This window comes from Myxine glutinosa, chromosome 2 (genome assembly GCF_964187855.1).
Source record: "Myxine glutinosa chromosome 2, kmMyxGlut1.1, whole genome shotgun sequence".
Classification (NCBI taxonomy): Eukaryota; Metazoa; Chordata; class Myxini; order Myxiniformes; family Myxinidae; genus Myxine; species Myxine glutinosa.
This window is the reverse complement of record NC_136262.1, coordinates 3,748,856-3,769,629: the sequence shown is the minus strand read 5'-3', so window position 1 is coordinate 3,769,629 and position 20,774 is coordinate 3,748,856. Positions and strand designations below refer to the sequence as shown.

The 20,774-nt window shown below is 49.8% G+C and overlaps 1 protein-coding gene across 1 annotated transcript in view; it reads right to left on the bottom strand.

The window, feature by feature from the left end:
- Window positions 1-20,774, bottom strand: part of LOC137422423 (phospholipid-transporting ATPase IC) — a 283,539-nt gene that overhangs the window by 101,947 nt on the left and 160,818 nt on the right. Inside the window, 4 exon segments of the mRNA XM_078772905.1 lie at window positions 796-908; window positions 2,300-2,488; window positions 2,988-3,153; window positions 3,376-3,416. Coding sequence (XP_078629031.1) covers window positions 796-908; window positions 2,300-2,488; window positions 2,988-3,153; window positions 3,376-3,416 — 509 coding nt within the window.

Genomic DNA, 20,774 nt, shown 5'->3' with positions numbered 1-20,774 from the left:
ACCATACCTACTGGTTCTAATGGCTTGTATAATGAGAGTCAGATGTTGTGGTACCTGAATGTCTAACTCCTAGTAAACCCATTCTTGCCCTTAGGCCGCTCCCGGGGAACTTCAAAGGACTTCGCTCTTATAAAGAGAGAACTCAGAAAGAAAATTTCAGAAGACTTCCCTGATTTGCTGTGTTATGTTGTGCATTCTGTGCTGTAACTTTTTTTTACAATCAAGTGAGCTCTTCCATGGAACTCTGCTCAACTCTTGTATGCTTATGTAGTATGTGAGGTAAATCAGTGATTTATAAAGCCAAGTTTCTTCTCCAATAAGTAATAAATCTCTCCAACCTAAAGGAAGGTATATGTGGACTTTGCTTAGACAAGCACACCACCTCTTCTCATCTTCAACACCACCAATGGACTATGTTGCTTTTGAGAAATACCTCTAGTTGAAAGAAATTTATCGTGGTGGAAAAGGTTAAATGGAGAGGTTCACTGCAGACATTGAGAAAACATCATAGCTATCAGCCAAGGGCGTCAGGTGTACCAACTAATCCGTGGGGCTATGCCCACACCATCAGTGTGTGAATACTCAGCTCCAGTAGAGAAGCCCCAACTGTATACCTATTAATAAATCACAGTATCATTCACCAACCAGTCATACCTGTTACTATACTGAAATCAGTTTTTATGCAGCAAAATCACTTTCTTCCTCTTTGTATTTTGTCTAACAATCCTGTACGCTAACAACTACCTCCATGCACCCACACACATTCCATCTTATGACTTCTAAATCTTGGCTTACGTCAAGGTCCTCCTGAGTTTGCTCCCTGTGTGGATTATCCTTCTGCAGCCTCTCCAGAATGACAGTGTCTGCTCCCTTGCAATATAGCTTCAACTTTCCTTCCGGGTTACGCACTGTAAGGGGAGGCCAAGGAATAAAAAATTGAAGAAATGTTTGTCACAGGCTCCAAAGTTACCGTGGCCTTCATATTCAGAACATATTTAAATGTCTACCAGAAATGGTGAGAACTCATTGCTTCCAATGAACTATCAATTAACTACCAATGGACTATCAATGAACTACCAATGAACTATCAATGAACTACCAATGAACTATCAATGAACTACCAATGAACTACCAATAACTATCAATGAACTATCAATGAACTATCAATGAACTATCAATGAACTATCAATGAACTATCAATGAACTATCAATGAACTATCAATAAACTATCAATGAACTATCAATGAACGATCAATGAACTACCAATGAACTATCAATGAGCCATCAATGAACCATCAATGAACTATCAATACATTATCAATAAACTATCAAAAAACTAAACTATCAATGAACTAGCAATAAACCTTCAATAACTCATCAATGAACCATCAATGAACTATCAATGAACTATCAATAAACTATCAATGAACTATCAATAAACTATCAATGAGAACTATCAATGAACTATCAATGAACTATCAATGAACTATCAATGAACTATCAATGAACTACCAATGAACTACCAATGAACTATCAATGAATTATCAATGAACTATCAACAATCAATGAACTATCAATGCTAAACAATAGAAAATAATGGACATTCAAAAAATCTCGTGTGCATGCTGGACTACCCTTGTGTTCTTAGTAGGAACCAAGTAAAGCTCTAGAAAAGTTCATATAAAGAGGCGCCAATTTGATTCATACAGCTGCATGAAGAAGTAAATGTATTTTAGCCGATATATGTAGGCGCCCCTTTATATGAACTTTTCTAGAGCATTACTACTTTTTTTTTTCTTTTTTTTTTTGTATACTGAATCGAGGCTCGTGAAAGAGCTGACATTTACTTCACAAACAAATCAACCAGACAAACAAAATATATAAAAAGAGGGAGCGGATTTTAAAAGAGGGAAAAAGATTTAAAATTAATTTAAATTGATTTAAATTAAATTAATAATTTTAAAACATTACTAATTCTCGAGCAAAATTTGAACAATATTGGTAAATGCATGTCCGAGAAAGGGTTAAGGACGTGTTCAGCATCTGTTTTTTTAGAACTAAAATGGCCACCAGTCAGCCTTTTTTGATCGCATCACAAAACAAAATGATGTGCACATGTATACTGCCATGCATTGCCTTTGTGCCAAGTATGAACAAAATTGGTCGATACATCTCCGTGGATGCACGGACGGATGGATGGCAAGCCCCAATCTATAAGCCCTTGTTTTGGACTAAGTCTAATGATGGCTAATAATAGTACTTCAAACTATCATACTCCCAAAGGCCTACGCCGATTTACCAATGATGGACATGCGCTTGCGGTCGCTGTTGAAGTCCAAGATGTGGTGGAGCTTGTACTCCTTCTGTGTACCCAACTCAGAAATGCGTACAGTGTCCTGCGATCGCTCCAGAAACACAAAGCCAAAGTTCCTGGCTGCTGTTACCAAGGCCTCCTCATCTGGAGATTGTGCTTGGTAGATCAACTTGCCTGTATGAACACAAACAAAACAAGGACGATCCAATTGTGAGTGTTGTACATCAAAATATGATCCGCATGCACATGTCAAATGGAAAAGGATGAGATGCATTCCCTGATACACTACCAACCTAATACTAGTCATACCATTAAAACCTCATACCTCTTAAAATCATCATAGTATTTAAAATATTGCTCTAGTTCACATTCCCATCAAATAATTTCTCACATGATGATTTAACCCAAGTTTTCAATCTTACAAATGTAGACCTTTCCATTTATACATGATTCCATCCTGTAAATGTGTTCAAGAAAAATTGGCCTTATGTTACAAAAAGTTTTTCCAAAAACGAAGTTGATGAGAAGCTCTGTAAAGCATTATTTTTAGATGCATGCACTAGTACACTTGTACTCACATGTACATGTCTCTTACATCATCATGCGTACAGTATTATCAATGCTCTTACATGAGCCTCGACTAAGTGTGCAAAAAAATGGACAAGCCCAGTACCTTGAGTTTCTTCGACCATGATGGTGTGGCAGAGCGCAAGAAGGCGGAAGAACTCACAAGCTCCAGCATCGTGCTCTTTCACCATCAGGTCCACAAGTCTTTGGTCACAGAACTGAAACTTGGGATCCGCTTTGTCGTTCCAATCCCAGCTGACCATTGTTTCAGCCTACAAAAGGGATGAGGAGGATGGGTGTTTGTCAGAGAAAGATGCAGGGATGATTGTACAACAATAACGATGATGAGCGAAAAAATTTCAAAAGAATAAACATCCCGATTTGCAAAATTATTTGATTTAATTATTTTTTAAAACAAAATGATTGAAAAAGAAATTAACTTCAGCTTCATTAAATTGAAATTCACCTCACCTTAACATCGTATGAAGCCTTACCTGACTGTTTGGAAATCTTTCACTTTCATTTTCCCTTTTACCTGCACACAAATAGTAATAATTTATGATGAGCTCATCCCCCAAGTATAACAACTCTGCAAAACTTTACAGGTGATCTCATCATAGATCAAATTCGACAATCAATACCTCATGAGAAGTCATTTTGACTCCGAAGAGGAGGAGAGTAAAATACCTATATCAAAAAAGAACCAGAATTTGTTTAACAATCGGACTTGTTTAAAATAAGAACATTTCAATTGTGCATGGATACGTGAGAGCAAAGTGATTATTCCACTTCATCTGAGATAAAGTGACATTTTCATGATAACTGATGTGACTAAAGCTTCTAAGGACTCGGTTTTTATCTTTTGTGACTAAAGCTTCGAAGGACTTGGTTTTCAAAGTTTTTCCATCACAGGTCATGTATCATTGTGTTTATGATTATATTAATCAAACCTGAATTATCGATCTACAGGGTCCGCCAAAAAGTCATTGACATAATTCCAGTTTTCTTGATGCCTCACTTCCTGTGTCCTGGTATCATTACTGCATAAAAGTGGGTCGGCCGATGGCATGCGGGTTGCCTACGATCCGCTCCATGCTTTGTTCCCTCTTAAGGACTTCAAGCCCTGCTTAGGCCTCTTCTTGTGCACCTGGCCACCATTGTGTTGATTAAAGCCTACCCAAAGGCCGACTTGTCTTTTCTGCTCTGCTCTGCCACAACAATTTAATCAACACAACTATGGACCGGCTGCTTCGACCAGAACGTTTTGACGCGGATCCAAACTCAAGTTTGGCTACTGACGAATGGACACACTCGTTTCGGACCTTTGAAAACTTCGTTGCTGTACTTCCTCCTGAAGGACTCGACAAACCTCTTCTCCTGATAAACTTTGTCATGCCAAGGATCTACAAAATCATCACGGACTGTGTCACCTACGAGGACGCTGCTGAAACGCTGAAGGCCATGTATATAAAGCAGTAAAGAATGAGATTTTTGCACGCCACCTTCTTGCGACGTGTTGCCAACAAGTCGGCGAATCCCTGGATGAATACCTACAGGCTTAAAAGACACTGGATAAAGACTGTAACTGCCAAGCCGTGACCACAGCTCAACATCCAGAAGGACTTATTAGAGATTCATTCATCAGTAGACTACAATCCCCGTTGATCCGCAAAACGCCTCCTAGAAAATAGGACCTTAGACCTAGCGACCATGTTTGACCAAGCACGAGCCCTAGATTCGGCGCAAAAGACCTCCGAGCAATATGGGGCGTCATCGGGGTCATCGTATACTGCCGCCGCTGCTGAACTAAAATGAGCTGTTCTGAATCTGTTCCACCCAACTATCGAGTCAACCGACTCTCCAACAGTATCAGCTGCCACCGTCAGCAAATGCTTCTTCTGTGGTTACTTGAAACACCCCCGTACAACGTGCCCTGCATGCAAGGCTACATGCAACAAATGCGGGAAGAAGGGGCACTTTGCTAAAGTCTGCCGTTCGTCACCAGCCGCCGCTACCGCGGGCGCTATCTCAGTGCCAGCGAATCACCCGACCCTTGCCTCTGTGACATCTGCAGCCATCTCTCCAGCACTATCAAAAGCAACCTGTAAGGTTGCCATTAATGGAATTGAAGCCGATGGCCTCATCGACAGTGGAAGGACGGAAAGCTTTATTCACCCACACCTCCTCAGGCAACATTCGCTAAAGTTTTACCAGTCGGGCGAAGCTGTTTCTATGGCCGCAGCATTGCTTTCAATGAAGACGCTTGGATTCTGCATGGTCAATTTAACCCTGAAAGGATGAAGCTGCCAAGACGTGCAACTGTCCACACTTCCCGAGCTCTGTGCAGACGTTATCCTTGGGCAAGACTTCCAGAAACAGCATGACAGCGTCACACTGAAATTCGGTGGTAACCTGCCGCCTTTGGTTATCTGTGGACTGACCACACTACGCGTTGACCCCTTGGAACTGTTTGCCAATCTGACGGCGGAATGTTGCACTATTGCCGCCAGGTCGCGTCGGTACAGCTTCAATGACTGCAAATTCATTGAGAAAGAAACTCAGCGGCTCCTAAGCGAAGGAGTCATCGAACCGAAGAAGTCCCCGTGGCATGCCCAGGTCGTGGTAACTAAAGATAAAAACCACAAGAAACGGCTCGTGATTGACTATTCTGAGACCATCAACCGATTTACACTACTCGACGGGTACCCGCTACCGCGTATCGATAACAGTGTATAAGATCGCCCAGTATCGCGTCTTCAGCACCATCAACCTGCGTATTGCTTACCATCAGGTACCCATAAGGAACCAAGAGAAGCCCTATATGGCTTTCGAATCGAGCGGAAGTCTTAACTAGTTCACGCGAGTCCCATTTGTCGTCACGAATGGTGCATCTTGCTTCCAACGCATTATGGACTCCTTTATCAAGGAAGAGAAACTCGCTGGAACGTTCGCTTACCTAGACAATCTGACTATCTGTGGCATGACACAAACCGAGCACGACGTCAACCTGAATCAGTTCCTCAAAGCAGCCGGAAGGGAGAACATCGGCTATAATGAGGATGAGTGTGTGTTTTCGACCACTAAACTCAGTATACTGGGCTATGTAGTAGAGGATGGTCAAATGTGGCCAGACGCTGAGTGTCTTTGGCCCTTGCGAGAGCTACCCGTGCCATACAACATTAAGTCCCTCTGCCGGATCCTCAGACTTTTTGCCTACTACTCTCAGTGGATTCACAACTATTCAAGCAAAATTTGCCCCCTCAGTGCAACAAAAGCTTTCCCCATCTCGAAGGAGGCTGAAACCGCATTCCACCAACTCAAATGGGGCATTGAAGAGTCAGTGGTCAACGCAATCGATGAGTGAATACCCTTTGAAGTTGAGACCGATGCATCCGAGTTTGCTATTGCCGCAACGCTTAACCAGGCGGGGCGTCCAGTAGCCTTCTTCTCCCGCACACTCCAAGGATCTGAAAAACGTCATGCATCGGTCGAAAAGGAAGCTAAGGCTATCATTGGAACTGTTCACAACTGAAGACACTACCTGACCGGAAGGCACTTTACACTGAAGACTGACCAACGCTCTGTCAGCTACATGTTTGACAGCGGACAGAAAGGCAAGATAAAGAACGACAATATCACGCGTTGGCGGATGGAGTTATCTTGCTTCGATTATGACATTAACTACCGTCCGGGGAAAGAAAACATACCTCCCGACGCATTCTCAAGGTCATACTGCTCATCTACATGCCTGGACCATTGTTCACTATATGACCTCCACCAGTCCCTATGTCACCCAGGAATCACACGCATGTACCACTTCGTGAAATCTTGAAACCTACCTCATTCAGTGGAAGACGTTCGACGGTGACCGGCTTGTGCAGAACCTGTGCAGAGTGCCAACTCCGGTTCTATCGGCCAGAAAGGGCCCACCTCATAAAAGCCACCCAACCATTCAAACGCCTTAACATAGATTTTAAGGGACCTTTGCCAAGCACTGACAAAAACCAGTACTTCCTCACTATCATCGATGAGTACTCGAGATTCCCCTTGGTGTTCCTATGTGCGAACATGACAAGTTATACGGTGATCGACTGCCTTTGCCAACTTTTTGCCCTCTTTGGAATGCCCGCCGACATCCATTCGGACCGGGGACAGTCGTTCATGAGCCGAGAGCTTGGTGAATTCCTGACAAGTAAAGGCATTTCTAGCAGCAGAACCACTAGCTACAACCCGCAAGGTAATGGCCAAGCTGAACGTTACAACGGAACACTCGGAACAGTCTGGAAGGCTATCACCATAGCCCTGAGGTCACGCCAACTGCCGATCTAGTGTTGGCAAACTTTCTTGCCTGACTCCTTACACTCGATCCGTTCTCTCTTGTTCACAGCTACTAATGCTACCCCACACGAAAGACTGCTAAGTTTTGCTCGCCGCTCCGTGACCGGTAGTTCGGTACCGACTTGGATATCAATGCCTGGACCTGTCCTACTCAAAAGACATGTGCGCCAGAGTAAGACGGAACCACTGGTCGACCAAGTGGAACTCCTGCACGCAAATCTGCAGTACGCCCAGGTCCGCCATCCAGATGGCAAGGAAACCACTGTATCCATCCGACATTTGGCCCCGACTGGAGACACAAAGGGATGGGAGCAACAGAATGAGGCACTGTGCGACTTGGAGAATGGGGTTGGCAATGATTCGACTGCATTGGATGATCCTAGCAACGTGCCCAACGAAGTCTCTGGAGATGCTACTGAACAACAGCCGCAACGACGATCACAATGTGCCCGGTGGGTCCCTGACCATCTGGGCCTCTGAGAAGTGTTTTTCTAAGCAACGGGAGATTGACATAATTCCAGTTTTATTGATGCTTCACTTCCTGTGTACCTCACTTCCTGTGTCCTGGGATCATTACTGCATAAAAGTGGGTCAGCCGACGGCATGCGGGCTGCCTACGATCCGCTCCATGCTTCGTTCCCTCTTAAGGACTTCAAGCCCTGCTTGCGAAAACTTCCGAAACGGTTGCAGTGTTGTGTGTGCACAGTACGTAGTGTGACATCACCACCAACAGACAAAGCCATAAGGAAATGGGTGATATAATTCTGACAGTCTGGTTCAATGGCAGATGCTAAAAGGTGAGGTTGTCCGAGGTCAGTGAGAACTGCAGCAAACATGGCGGCTGTCCAGGAAGACGTCGTGTACTCCCCAAAGAAATCGTATACACAGTGAGTCCATAAACTGCAGATTTCCAAGACTTCTCTGTGTCTGATTATGACAAAGGACAATGGCATAGGGTATACCGTACAAAACCCAGGACCTCACAGGAACTAAAGGACAATTCAGAGAAATCCTTAACATTCAATTGGAAACACTGGCATCAGTGATGGAGTTTGTTGTGCAGTGGGGACAATTTTGGGCAAAAACCAGTGGCAGTCCATTATTGGATGTGATTTTCACGAAATAAATTGAGAACAATTTCCAAAGTGTGTTCCTTCAATTCCATTATTATCATCATTCAGTACAACATACCTTAATATTTCCTACATCGCTGTTTCAAATAGTCACGACCTTTGGCAGACCTTGTGTAATGCAGCAGATGTGGGCAGTGTCTGTGTTGTCACTTAACAACTCCCTCAAACTTTTGTTTCCGTGGTTGTGAAGTGTTTTTAATAACGTTGTGGTGGTTTTGAATCATGTGGTGGTTTTGAATCATGTGGTGGTGAGGTATTTTGAATTATGTGGTGGTGAGGTGTTTTGAAATCACATGGTGGTGAGGTGTTTTAAAATCACATGGTGGTGAGGTGTTTTGAATTACGTGGTGGTGAGGTATTTATAATTACGTGGTGGTGAGGTGTTTTTAATTATGTAGTGGTGAGGTGTTTTTAAATCACATGGTGGTGAGGTGTTTTAAAATCACATGGTGGTGAGGTGTTTTAAAATCACATGGTGGTGAGGTGTTTTGAATTACGTGGTGGTGAGGTGTTTTTAATTACATGGTGGTGAGGTGTTTTTAATTACGTGGTGGTGAGGTGTTTTTAATTATGTGGTGGTGAGGTGTTTTGAATTAGTTGGTGATGAGGTGTTATGAATTACGTGGTGGTGAGGTGTTTTGAATTACTTGGTGGTGAGGTGTTTTTAAATGACGTGGTGGTGAGGTGTTTTTAATTTCGTGGCTGTGAGGTGTTTTTAAATGACGTGGTGGTGAGGTGTTTTTAATTTCGTGGCTGTGAGGTGTTTTTATTACGTGTTTTATGGCTGTGAGGTGTTTTTAATTTTGTGGTGGTGAGGTGTTTTTAATCCGTGTTTTATGGCTGTGAGGTGTTTTTAATTTCGTGGCTGTGAGGTGTTTTTAATCCGTGTTTTATGGCTGTGAGGTGTTTTTAATTTCGTGATGGTGAGGTGTTTTTATTATGTGTTTTATGGCTGTGAGGTGTTTTAAATTACTTGGTGGTGAGGTGTTTTGAATTACGTGGTGGTGAGGTGTTTTGAATTACGTGGTGGTGCGGTAGTTATAATTACGTGGTGGTGAGGTGTAATCGTCCCAAACTTCCAGTCTGCACCTACCCCTCCCCTATGTATGTGCTGGGGGGTTCTTTCTTGAAAAAAAAAACATTAAACCTAAATCTTCAACCTAAATTGCCTATAAAAATGTAATATCACAAACACAACAAATACATTTGTGCAAAATAATTGTTTGTATTATGATTGGTGTAAATGATGACAACACAGCAACTCAGGTACAGTGATTAGCCTCAGCTAAAGGAAGCCCGTTCCTCAGTAACGCTCGCCTCACCAAGCTAGTATATATATATATATATATATTGTTGATTATATTGTATATATACTAGGGCATGCCCGTACTATATATAAGCTAGGACGTGCCCGTACGTGGGTGCCCGTTCCTTGCAAAAAAAAAAAAACTGCAAAAAAAAAAAAAACTGCAAAAAAAAAACAATGGTTTGGTCCATTCGCAACGACCACAGAACCCCCCCCCCCTCTATTTACATGCAATGGTTTGGTCCAAAGCGAACGGTTTGGTCCATTCGATGTGATTCGATGATTCGATGTGAATGGTTTGGTCCATTCGCAACGACCACAGAACCCCCCCCTCTATTTACATGAATGGTTTGGTCCATTCGCAAAGCCAAAGCGAACGACCACAGAACCCCCCCCTCTATTTACATGAATGGTTTGGTCCATTCGCAAAGCCAAAGCGAACGACCACAGAACCCCCCCCCTCTATTTACATGAATGGTTTGGTCCATTCGCAACGGCAAAGCGAACGGCGAACGGCTAAATCGCCATAGCTCGGTAAGTACTTGTCCGATTAATTTCAAACCTTGAAAAGGCACATCCTCGGGTCCCCAGCAATATACCTGGCAAGTTTCAAGTATATCGGACCGGTAGTTGTCGAGAAACAGCGGTCACAGACAAACGTACAGACGTACAGACGTACAAACGTACAGAGATTACTGGAATTATAGATAGATATTGGGGAAGATTGTCATGGGGACCGCAAGGCTAACCCCCGCTCTTGCAGGGGAAATGGCCTTAAAATGCCTGTTGTTGTTGTTGTATATACTAGGGCATGCCCGTACTATATATATATCTAAAATTATATCCCCCCCCTCTATTTACATGAAATGGTTTGGTCCATTCGCAAAGCCAAAGCGAACGGCTTGCGAGTACGGTGACAATCCCCCCCCCTCTATTTACATGAAATGGTTTGGTCCAAAGCGAACGGCTTGCGAGTACGGTGACAATCCCCCCCCCTCTATTTACATGAAATGGTTTGGTCCAAAGCGAACGGCTTGCGAGTACGGTGACAATCCCCCCCCTCTATTTACATGAAATGGTTTGGTCCAAAGCGAACGGCTTGCGGAGTTTGGTAAAGAAATCGCCATAGCGTGCACAAACGCGCAGGAAAGCGAAAGAATCGCAAATTAGTTTTAATTAGTTTTAAAACATAGTTTAACGCCAACATAGCGGCAACATAGTTTGCCAACGTGAAATAAATGAATACGCTCTCAAATGTGCCGTCCGAGGCAGAGTCTGTTCGGCACGTTTGGCACACGTGATAACTCGCTGCTCTCTGATTGGTTGAATCGTTTTTTGGACATAGCTCGGTAACTACTTCTCCGATTAATATGAAACCTTGAAAAGGCACATCCTCGGGTCCCCAGCAATATACCTGGCAAGTTTAAAGTATATCGGACCCGTGGTTGTCGAGAAACAGCGGTCACAGACACACACACAGACATACACACAGACAAACACACACACAGAGATTACTGGAATTATAGATAGATATATATATATATAACTGTGAGAAATAGTAGAAACTCCACAGTACGAGCAGGGCGTCTCATTTGCATTAAATAAATAATCGGGAGATTAAATCAGACGCGGACGTAGCTTCAGGATGTCGATCTTTAATTTGAGAAGCTTTCGATCAACAACGGTCTTCTTCTTAGTCGTCCCCAAGTTCAACGGAAGTGGCCAGTGGGCCCATCGTCATCGGTGTACCTGCAATATATATATATATATATATATATATATATATATATTGTGGTGGACACAAGCAAGGGACACGAATTCAGCGCACCAGCAGGTGGCGCGAATGTCCAGGCGGGGAACTGGATTGCATGCCCCGCCTATCGACCGATCGGCCACGCCCGGGGACGAGGCGTGGCCTAAGCACATATATGCGGGCTCGAAGCTCGAGCCTGCCCAGTGCTGCAGTTCGAGCTTTCACAATAAAGACTCTTGGTTTTATCAAACGCGTTGTGGCCTACCTCTTTGGCAAGCAAGTTGTGTGCGCAGCACCACACTTCACTGGTGACCCCGATTGGTTCAGCCATTGCTGACCACCGAACGCGCCATGGCCAACAACGCCGTCACAGTAAAACTCCCAGAGTTTTGGGAAGCACAGGCCGATGTGTGGTTCGTGCAGGCCGAAGCGCAATTTCAGCATAACGGCGGACGAGACCCGTTACTACCACGTGGTCGCCGCCCTCGGGCCCGGCACGGCCGCCCGAGTCATGTCCATCCTGCGGCACCCGCCGGCCGACCACAAGTACAGGGCGCTCAAACGTCTCCTCATCGCCACGTTCGGCCTCGCGGAGATCGAACGGGCCGACCGCCTCCTGGACCTTCCCGAACTCGGCGACACACGACCATCCGTGCGGATGGATTATATGCTGTCGCTGCTGGGTGACCAAGCCCCGGATTTCTTATTCCGGGCGCTTTTCCTACGCCAGCTACCTCTACAGTAATGCCTCGCGCTGGCCGGTTCCAACATAAGGGAACCCCGCGCCCTGGCCGTAGAGGCCGACAAGTTCTTCGCGGCTTGCGACATGCGGTCGAGTTACGGTGCAGCCGTCGTGGATCCCGAGGCTGATGCTACTGCATCCCTCATGGCCGCTGCCGTGCCCCGCCCACCACCACCGCCACCGAGAAAACCGCGGCCACCACCGCCCTCGCCACCGCAAGCCTGGTGCTATTTCCACGCCAGGTTCGGCCACAAGGCTAAGAAGTGTTGCCCGCCGTGCTCGTTTGGCGAGTCGGGAAATGACCTTGCCGGCGCTCGGTAGCGGCCCTGAGCGTCGGACATTCCGGCAGCCTCCTCTTTATCACGGACACCTTGTCCGGGCGCCGTTTCCTCTGCGATACAGGAGCGCAGGTAAGCGTCATCCCAGCCTACACGTCCGACAAGCGAACCACGGGCCGGGGCCCCGCGCTGCTTGCCGCCAATGGTACACCCATCCGCACATTCGGGAAGTGCTGCCTCTCCCTGCTGTTCGGAGGGCAGCACTTTCAATGGTCGTTCGTGACCGCCTGCGTGCCCATGGCATTGCTCGGTGCGGACTTCCTATGTGCGCACGGGTTGTTGGTCGACGTAAAGCGCAGACGGCTCGTTCAGGCCGAAACCTTTAGCTCGCTCGCTTGTTCGCTGAGCAGCTCATTGAGCGGCTCACTGAGCGGCTCACCGAGCGGCTTGCCAAGCGGCTTGCTGGACGGTTCCATCCCAGTGTGTTTAGTTTGCACGCTTCCGGCAGCGGACAACTTTACCCGCCTCCTCGCCAGTTTCCCGGCCCTCACGCGGCCCACCTTTTCAGCGGTGGCTGTTAAACACGGGGTGGAGCATCACATCCCCACGCTCGGGCCGCCGGTGTATGCCCGGGCACGCCGACTCGAGCCCACGGTGGTGAAAGCGGAGTTCGCCATGCTGGAGCGGCTGGGGATCGTGCGGCGCTCCAACAGCGCGTGGGCTTCCCCGCTGCACATCGTGCCGAAGCCCGGCGGGGGATGGCGGCCGTGCGGGGACTACCGCCGGCTCAACGATGCCACCACCCCCGACCGCTACCCGGTCCCACACATTCAGGACTTTTCCGCCCGGTTGGCCAACACGACCGTGTTTTCGAAGGTGGACCTCATCCGGGGCTACCATCAGGTCCCCGTCCAAACGGACGACGTCCCGAAGACAGCCGTCATCACCCCTTTTGGCCTCTTCGAATTTCTAAGGATGCCCTTCGGGTTGAAGATTGCGGCTCAGGCGTTGCAGCGGTTTATGGATAGCGTCTTGCGCGACTTACCTTTCCTGTTCGTCTACCTGGACGACATCCTAGTCGCGAGCGCGTCCCGGGAGGACCACCTGCTCCACCTCCGCACGCTGTTCGAACGCCTGGGCCAGCATGGCCTAATCATCAACCCTGCCAAGTGCCGTTTCGGTGTCACCACCATCGACTTCTTGGGGCACCGCATCACCGAGCACGGGGCCGTCCCTTTACCGGCCAAGGTGGAAGCGGTCAGGGATATCCCACGGCCCCGCACGATCAAGGGGCTCCAGGAGTTCCTGGGCATGGTAAACTTTTACCACCGCTTCGTGCCCCACGTCACCCAGCTCCTCCGCCCCTTGCACGAGGCCCTCCGGGGCAAGCCGGGCAAAGGTGACATCGCATGGTCGGAGCCGATGGCCGCGGCGTTCGCGGGCGCAAAGCTGGCCCTGGCCGACGCTACCATGCTGGCGCACCCGGCACCTGATGCACCGATCGCCCTCACCACCGACGCATCGGATTACGCGGTAGGCGCGGTGTACGAGCAATGGGTGCGTGGTGCTTGGCAACCGCTGGCGTTTTTCAGCCGGCAGCTTCACCCGCACGAACGCCGGTACAGCACCTTCGACCGCGAGATGCTCGGACTCCACCTGGCGGTCCGACACTTCCGCCATCTGCTGGAGGGCCGCCCGTTCACGGCCTTCGTTGACCACAAGCCCCATGTGTTCACGATGGCCAAGGTCGGCAAGCCATGGTCGGCACGGCAGCAGCGCCACCTCTCTGCCGTGTCCGAGTACACGACGGACATCCATCACGTGGCGGGTAAGGACAACCCGGTGGCGGATTGCCTTTCCCGGTCCGTCGTGCACGCGGTCCACCTCGGGGTCATCTATGCCCGGATGGCGGAGGCCCAGACCGCCGACTCCGGCATCCAGGCCTTGCGGACTGCCGTCACGGGCCTCCGCGTCACCGAGGTGCCGTTCGACGCCGCGGGCACGGCCCTCCTATGCGGCGTCTCCCTCGGCTGGCCTCGCCCCATCGTGCCCGCTGGCTGGCAGCGCCCGGTGTTCGACGCCATCCACGGCCTGTCCCACCCTGGCGCGAGGGCATCCCAGAAACTCATCGGGGCAAAGTTCGTCTGGCATGGCCTCCGGAAGGACGTCCGCGACTGGGCCAGGACGTGCCTCGTGTGCCAGCGCGCAAAGGTCCACCGCCACACCCAGGCACCGTTGGCCCCGTTTACGGTGCCTGAGCGGCGGTTCGACCACATGCACATCGACTTGGTGGGACCTCTGCCCCCCTCAAGAGGGTTCACCCACCTCCTCACCATGGTCGACCGCACCACACGGTGGCCGGAGGCCGTCCCATTGGCGGCGACGTCTGCGGCTGAGGTGGCGCAAGCCTTTATCGCCACTTGGGTTCCCCTTGTTCGGTGCCCCCTCGGACATCTCGTCCGACCGCGGCCCCCAGTTCACCTCGGAGCTCTGGGCCGTGGTGGCGCAAGGGCTCGGGGTGAAACTACACCGCACCAGGGCCTACAACCCCCAGGCCAATGGCCTGTGCGAGCGCTTTCATCACTCCATGAAGGCCGCGCTCCGGGCCAGCCTCTGCGACGGCGGCTGGGTCGACAGACTCCCCTGGGTCCTGCTGGGCCTCAGGACGGTGCCCAAGGACGACCTGCGCGCGTCCTCGGCGGAGCTTGTCTTCGGGCAACCACTGCAGGTACCGGGTGAATTTATCCCCGACTCCACGGCTCCTTGGTCCGCGGCACAACAGCGCTCCGCCCTTCAGGAGACCACACGGAGGTTCGCCCCAGTGCCAACGGCACACCACGGTTGCCCGCCTTCCCATGTCGCCCCGGAGCTTTGCACAACAAAGTACGTGTTCGTCCGGCACGATGCCCACCGGGCACCGCTACGGCCCCCGTACGACGGGCCCTTCCGCGTGTTGGAGGCCGGGGACAAATTTTTCACGGTCGATATCGGCGGTGCCCCGGATCGCATTTCCGTGGACCGCCTCAAGCCGGCCCACCTCGATCTGGACCACCCCCCGCCTGCGGCTCTGCCTCCGCGTCGAGGCCGCCCCCGGCGGTCGGACCCCCGGCACCCCCGCCAGCAGCTCTGCCTCCGCGTCGAGGCCGCCCCCCGGCGGTCGGACCCCCGGCACCCCTCAGCCCCGCCGTCCCGCCACCCCCCAGACCGGCACCCATCGCCAGGGGGCGTTTCGGCCGGGTCATCCGGCTTCCCCGCAAACTCACCCTTCAGGTGCGCGGGAATTCTGGGGGGGGGCACGTGTGGCGGACACAAGCAAGGGACACGAATTCAGCGCACCAGCAGGTGGCGCGAACGTCCAGGCGGGGAACTGGATTGCATGCCCCGCCTATCGACCGATCGGCCACGCCCGGGGACGAGGCGTGGCCTCGGCACATATATGCGGGCTCTAAGCTCGAGTCCGCCCAGTGCTGCAGTTCGAGCTTTCACAATAAAGACTCTTGGTTTTATCAAACGCGTTGTGGCCTACCTCTTTGGCAAGCAAGTTGTGTGCGCAGCACCACACTTCAATATATATATATGCAAATACATACATATACGCAGGGCAGGCACACAGGTTGTGACGAGTTAAGTTGCATTCGTTTACGTCTTGTCGTTTTGAGGTCGTGGGTAAATAGGGGACATTAATCTCAGTTTAAGTCGTTAACAAAGCAGATAATGTGAGAATATTGAGAAGGTAATCAATCATTAATTACAGAGAAAAGCCCTTATCAGCCCCGCCGTGTGTCGTGTACGAGATGAACCGTTTTTTAAAAATTGTTTCCGTGTTTCTTAATTTATTTACCAGTGAGCTTCAGTGTGCTTGTCCAGGCCATAGTCGTTTTACCATTTGAGCCTTTGTTGTGAAATCTTCAATAACCCTATTTTTAAGAGAATATGGAGGACACAAATGAATAAAATGTCGATTTTTTTAACCTGTCATTTTTGTCAAATTTACTGCTGGGGTTTGGGAGGTGTAAGAGCAGTACACAGAATGCAAAATGGAAGTTCTTGATGTACAGTATGACTCCACCACTAGGACGACGTGCAGGTCAATCAAAGCAGAGGACAAAATAACCAGGAAGAGACACTGAGGAGTCGGTGACGTCATGAGGGAAGAACGATTCTGTTCAACAGATGATGTCCATTTTAACAGCAGTGGCCTGAATTGGGAGATATGTCAGCTTGGAGCGGAGGCCTCGGATGTTTGAGATCCACACATTTAGGGACAGAGCAGGAGTACATTTTATTTGTGTGTAAATATATATATTGCACTTACTTTCCTTCATTATTTAGTATAATTCTTCCTTATTAAATTGCATAATCTGTGATTTATTAAGACTTTACATATGGAGTATTGGAGAGCTGAAATGAAAATCCTGTATTTTAGTTAATTACTACGGGAAATAGCTGATCATTACCAGTATATAAAACTATATACAGTCACGTGAAAAAGTAAGTCCACCCCATGTAAAGTTTGACTTTTTCAACATATTTCAACATACAGCTATTTGTTCTTCATTTCAACAATATTGATAGATAAAGGTGATATAATATAACAAATATCATGAAACACTTACATTTTGTAGTCCATTGTGTAATTTAAATAAACATAAATGCAAATTTCGCATGTGGAAAAAGTAAGTACACCCCTACATTTATCACTACTTCAAATACCTAAAATTAGAATCAGGTGCACCAGCTCAGGTGCAAATGATTAGAACATCGTTAGAGAGGATCTTGGAGGAACCTGTCTTATTTAAACCTCAGACATTTAGTTTGGTTTGCTCTTTGTTGTTGAAGTGTGCGACGTCACCATGCCCAGATCAAAAGAGCTCTCTGAGGCCTTCAGGAGTTCAGAAAGAAGGTTATAGATGCCTACGAGTCTGGGAAGGGATTTAAAAGGATCTCCAAACAATTTGAAATCAATCATTTGACTGTCCGGAAGATCATCTACAAGTGGAGAAGATTCCAAACAACTGCCAACTTGTTTAGGCCAGGCCACCCCAGCAAGTTCAGTCCGAGAGCAGACCGCAAGATGCTGAAAGAAGTCTCTAAGAACCCCAGAATGTCATCACGGGGACCTACAGGTAGCTCTTGCCACTGTTGATGTCTAAGTGCACGAGTCTACCATTAGAAAGAGGCTGCACAAATTTGATCTACATGGGAGATGTGCCAGGAGGAAACCTTTGCTGTCCAGAAAGAACATCAGGGCAAGACTAAAGTTTGCCAATGAACACCTCGGCAAAGCCCAGCACTTCTAGAACAATGTGCTCTGGACAGATGAGTCAAAGGAAGAGCTATTTGGCCACAGTACCAGAAGACATGTTTGGCGAAAACCAAAGACAGAATTTGACCACAAGAACCTGATACCAACTGTAAAGCATGGTGGTGGAAATATTATGGTTTGGGGCAGCTTCGCTGCATCAGGGCCTGGGCAGCTCACCATCATAGAATCCACTATTAATTCTTCATTGTACCAGAGGGTGCTTGAGGATAATGTGAGGCCATCTGTCGGCAAGTAGAAGCTCCACCGAAGGTGGACCTTGCAACATGACAATGACCCTAACCATACCAGTAAATCCACCAAGGAATGGCTGAAGAGAAAGAAATGGAGGGTTCGGGAATGGCCAAGTCAAAGCCCGGATCTAAATCCCATCGAGATGTTGTGGGGGGATTTGAAACGAGCTGTGCAAGCAAGAAACCCCTCAAACATCGCACAGCTGAAAGAATTCTGCATGGAGGAGTGGGCAAAAATTTCTCCCAGTCGATGTCAGAGACTGGTAGACAGTTATAAGAAAGGCCGACTTGAGATTGTTTCTGCCAAAGGGGGCAATACCACCTATTAGAGCCAAGGGTGTACTTACTTTTTCCACATGGGAAATTTGCATTTATGTTTATTTAAATTATACAATGGACTACAAAATGTAAATGTTTCATGATATTTGTTATATTATATCAACTTTATCTATCAATATTGTTGAAATGAAGATCAAATAGCTGTATGTTGAAATATGTTGAAAAAGTCAAAACTTTACATGGGGTGTACTTACTTTTTCACGTGACTGTATATATATATATTGTGGCGGACACGAAAGCACTGACGCGGTGACATCACCCCGCACACCAAGTGGGGATGGGCCACGCCAGGGAGAGAGGCGTGGCCTCACGATATACGCGGAGCGCGCAGCCCTGAGCAGCTTAGTGCTGCAGTTTGAGTACTTTGAATAAAGACTCTTTTATGAACCGCGTTGTCCGCTTGCTCTTTGCGTAAGCATTAGCGCGCGCAGCATCGCGCTTTATATGGTGACCTCGACGTTGGATCTGCCGTAGCGATCCTTCCGAACACGACGCCATTGCAATGGCCAACGACAAGGCAATGGCGATTAAACTTCCCGAATTTTGGGAGGCCCAGGCCGAAGTCTGGTTCATTCAAGCCGAAGCCCAATTTCAGCTTCGGCGCCTCACCAACGACGACATGCGCTACTGCCACGTCGTCGCCTCCCTCGGGCCCGGCACGGCCGCTCGAGTTGTGTCTGTCCTTCGCCACCCACCGGACGGCCACAAGTACGAGGCACTCAAGCGGCTACTCCTAGCCACGTTCGGCCTCACGGACGACGCATGAGCCGACCGCCTCCTGGATCTCCCCGAGCTCGGCGACACGCGCCCGTCGGTCAGAATGGACCATATGCTGTCACAGTTGGGCGACGAAGCCCCCGGTTCTCTATTCCGGGCGCTTTTCCGTCGCCAACTTCCAGCGCAGGTTCGCCTTGCGTTGGCCGGGACCGGGCTAACGGAACCCCGAGCATTGGCAGCCGAGGCGGACAGGTACTTCGCGGCTTCGGATACGCGGGCGAGAGTCGGCGCGGCCGTCACGGACCTCGAGGCTGATGCTGCTGATCCACAGCATCAGCTTCCACAGCATACGCAGCATGCTGATATGCCCCTCGTGACCGCCGCCACGCCCCGCCCACCGCTGCGGCGAAAACCGCCAACTCCACCGGCCTGGTGGAGCCAGCCACACTCCTCCAGCTCCACCACCTGGTGCTGGTTCCACGCCAAGTTTGGCCATGAGGCTCGGCAATGTCATCCGCCATGCTCCTTCAACAGGTCGGGAAACGCCCGGGCCGGCGCTCAATAGTGGCGATGAGCGCCGGCCGTTCGAGCAGCCTGCTGTTCATAACGGACACCTTATCCGGGCGCCGTTACCTGTGCGACACGGGAGCGCAGGTGAGTGTCGTTCCCGCCGGCACGTCAGACAAGCACGCCGCGGGCGGGGGCCCCGCGCTGCTTGCCGCGAACGGTACGCCCATCCGTACGTACGGAAAACGCTGCCTCTCTCTGCGGTTCGGAGGGCAGGTTTTCCGATGGACGTTCGTCACCGCCGACGTGCCCATGGCACTGCTTGGCGTGGACTTCCTGTGCGCTAATGGGCTCCTGGTCGACGTAAAGTGCAGACGTCTTGTCCAGGCCGAGACGTTCAGCTCGCTCGCTTGTGCGCTGCCCAGCTCGTCGAGCAGCTCAACGAGCGGCTTGCCAAGCGGCTTGCCGAACGGTTCGGTTCCGGCCACGTTGGTCTGTACGCTTCCGGCAGCGGACGCATTCACCCGCCTCCTCGCCGGCTTCCCGGCCCTCACGCGGCCCACCTTCTCGGCGGGGGCCATCAAGCACGGGGTGGCCCATCACATCCCCACCGTCGGGCCACCGGTCTACGCCCGGGCACGCCGCCTCGAGCCGACGAAGCTGGCGGTGGCAAAAGCGGGGTTCGCTACCCTGGAGCGACTCGGCATCGTTCGGCGCTCAGAGAGCGCTTGGGCGTCGCCGCTGCACATCGTGCCGAAGCCCGGCGGGGGATGGCGACCGTGCGGGGACTATCGCCGTCTCAATGACGCCACGACTCCCGACCGCTACCCAGTCCCCCACATTCAGGACTTTTCCGCCCGTTTGGCGGGCATGTCCTTCTTCTCGAAGGTGGACCTCATACGCGGCTACCATCAGGTCCCCGTCAGGCCGGAGGACGTCCCGAAGACGGCGGTCATCACGCCATTCGGACCCTTCGAGTTCCTGCGGATGCCCTTCGGTCTGAAGAATGCGGCTCAGGCGTTCCAGCGACTGATGGACAGCGTCCTGCGCGACTTGGATTTTGTCTACGTCTACCTGGACGATATCCTCGTCGCCAGCGCATCCCGCGAAGAGCACCTACACCACCTCCGCATGCTCTTCGAACGCCTGGGCCAGCATGGCCTGATTGTGAACCCCGCAAAGTGCCGGTTCGGCGCCGCCATAATCGATTTTCTGGGGCACCGT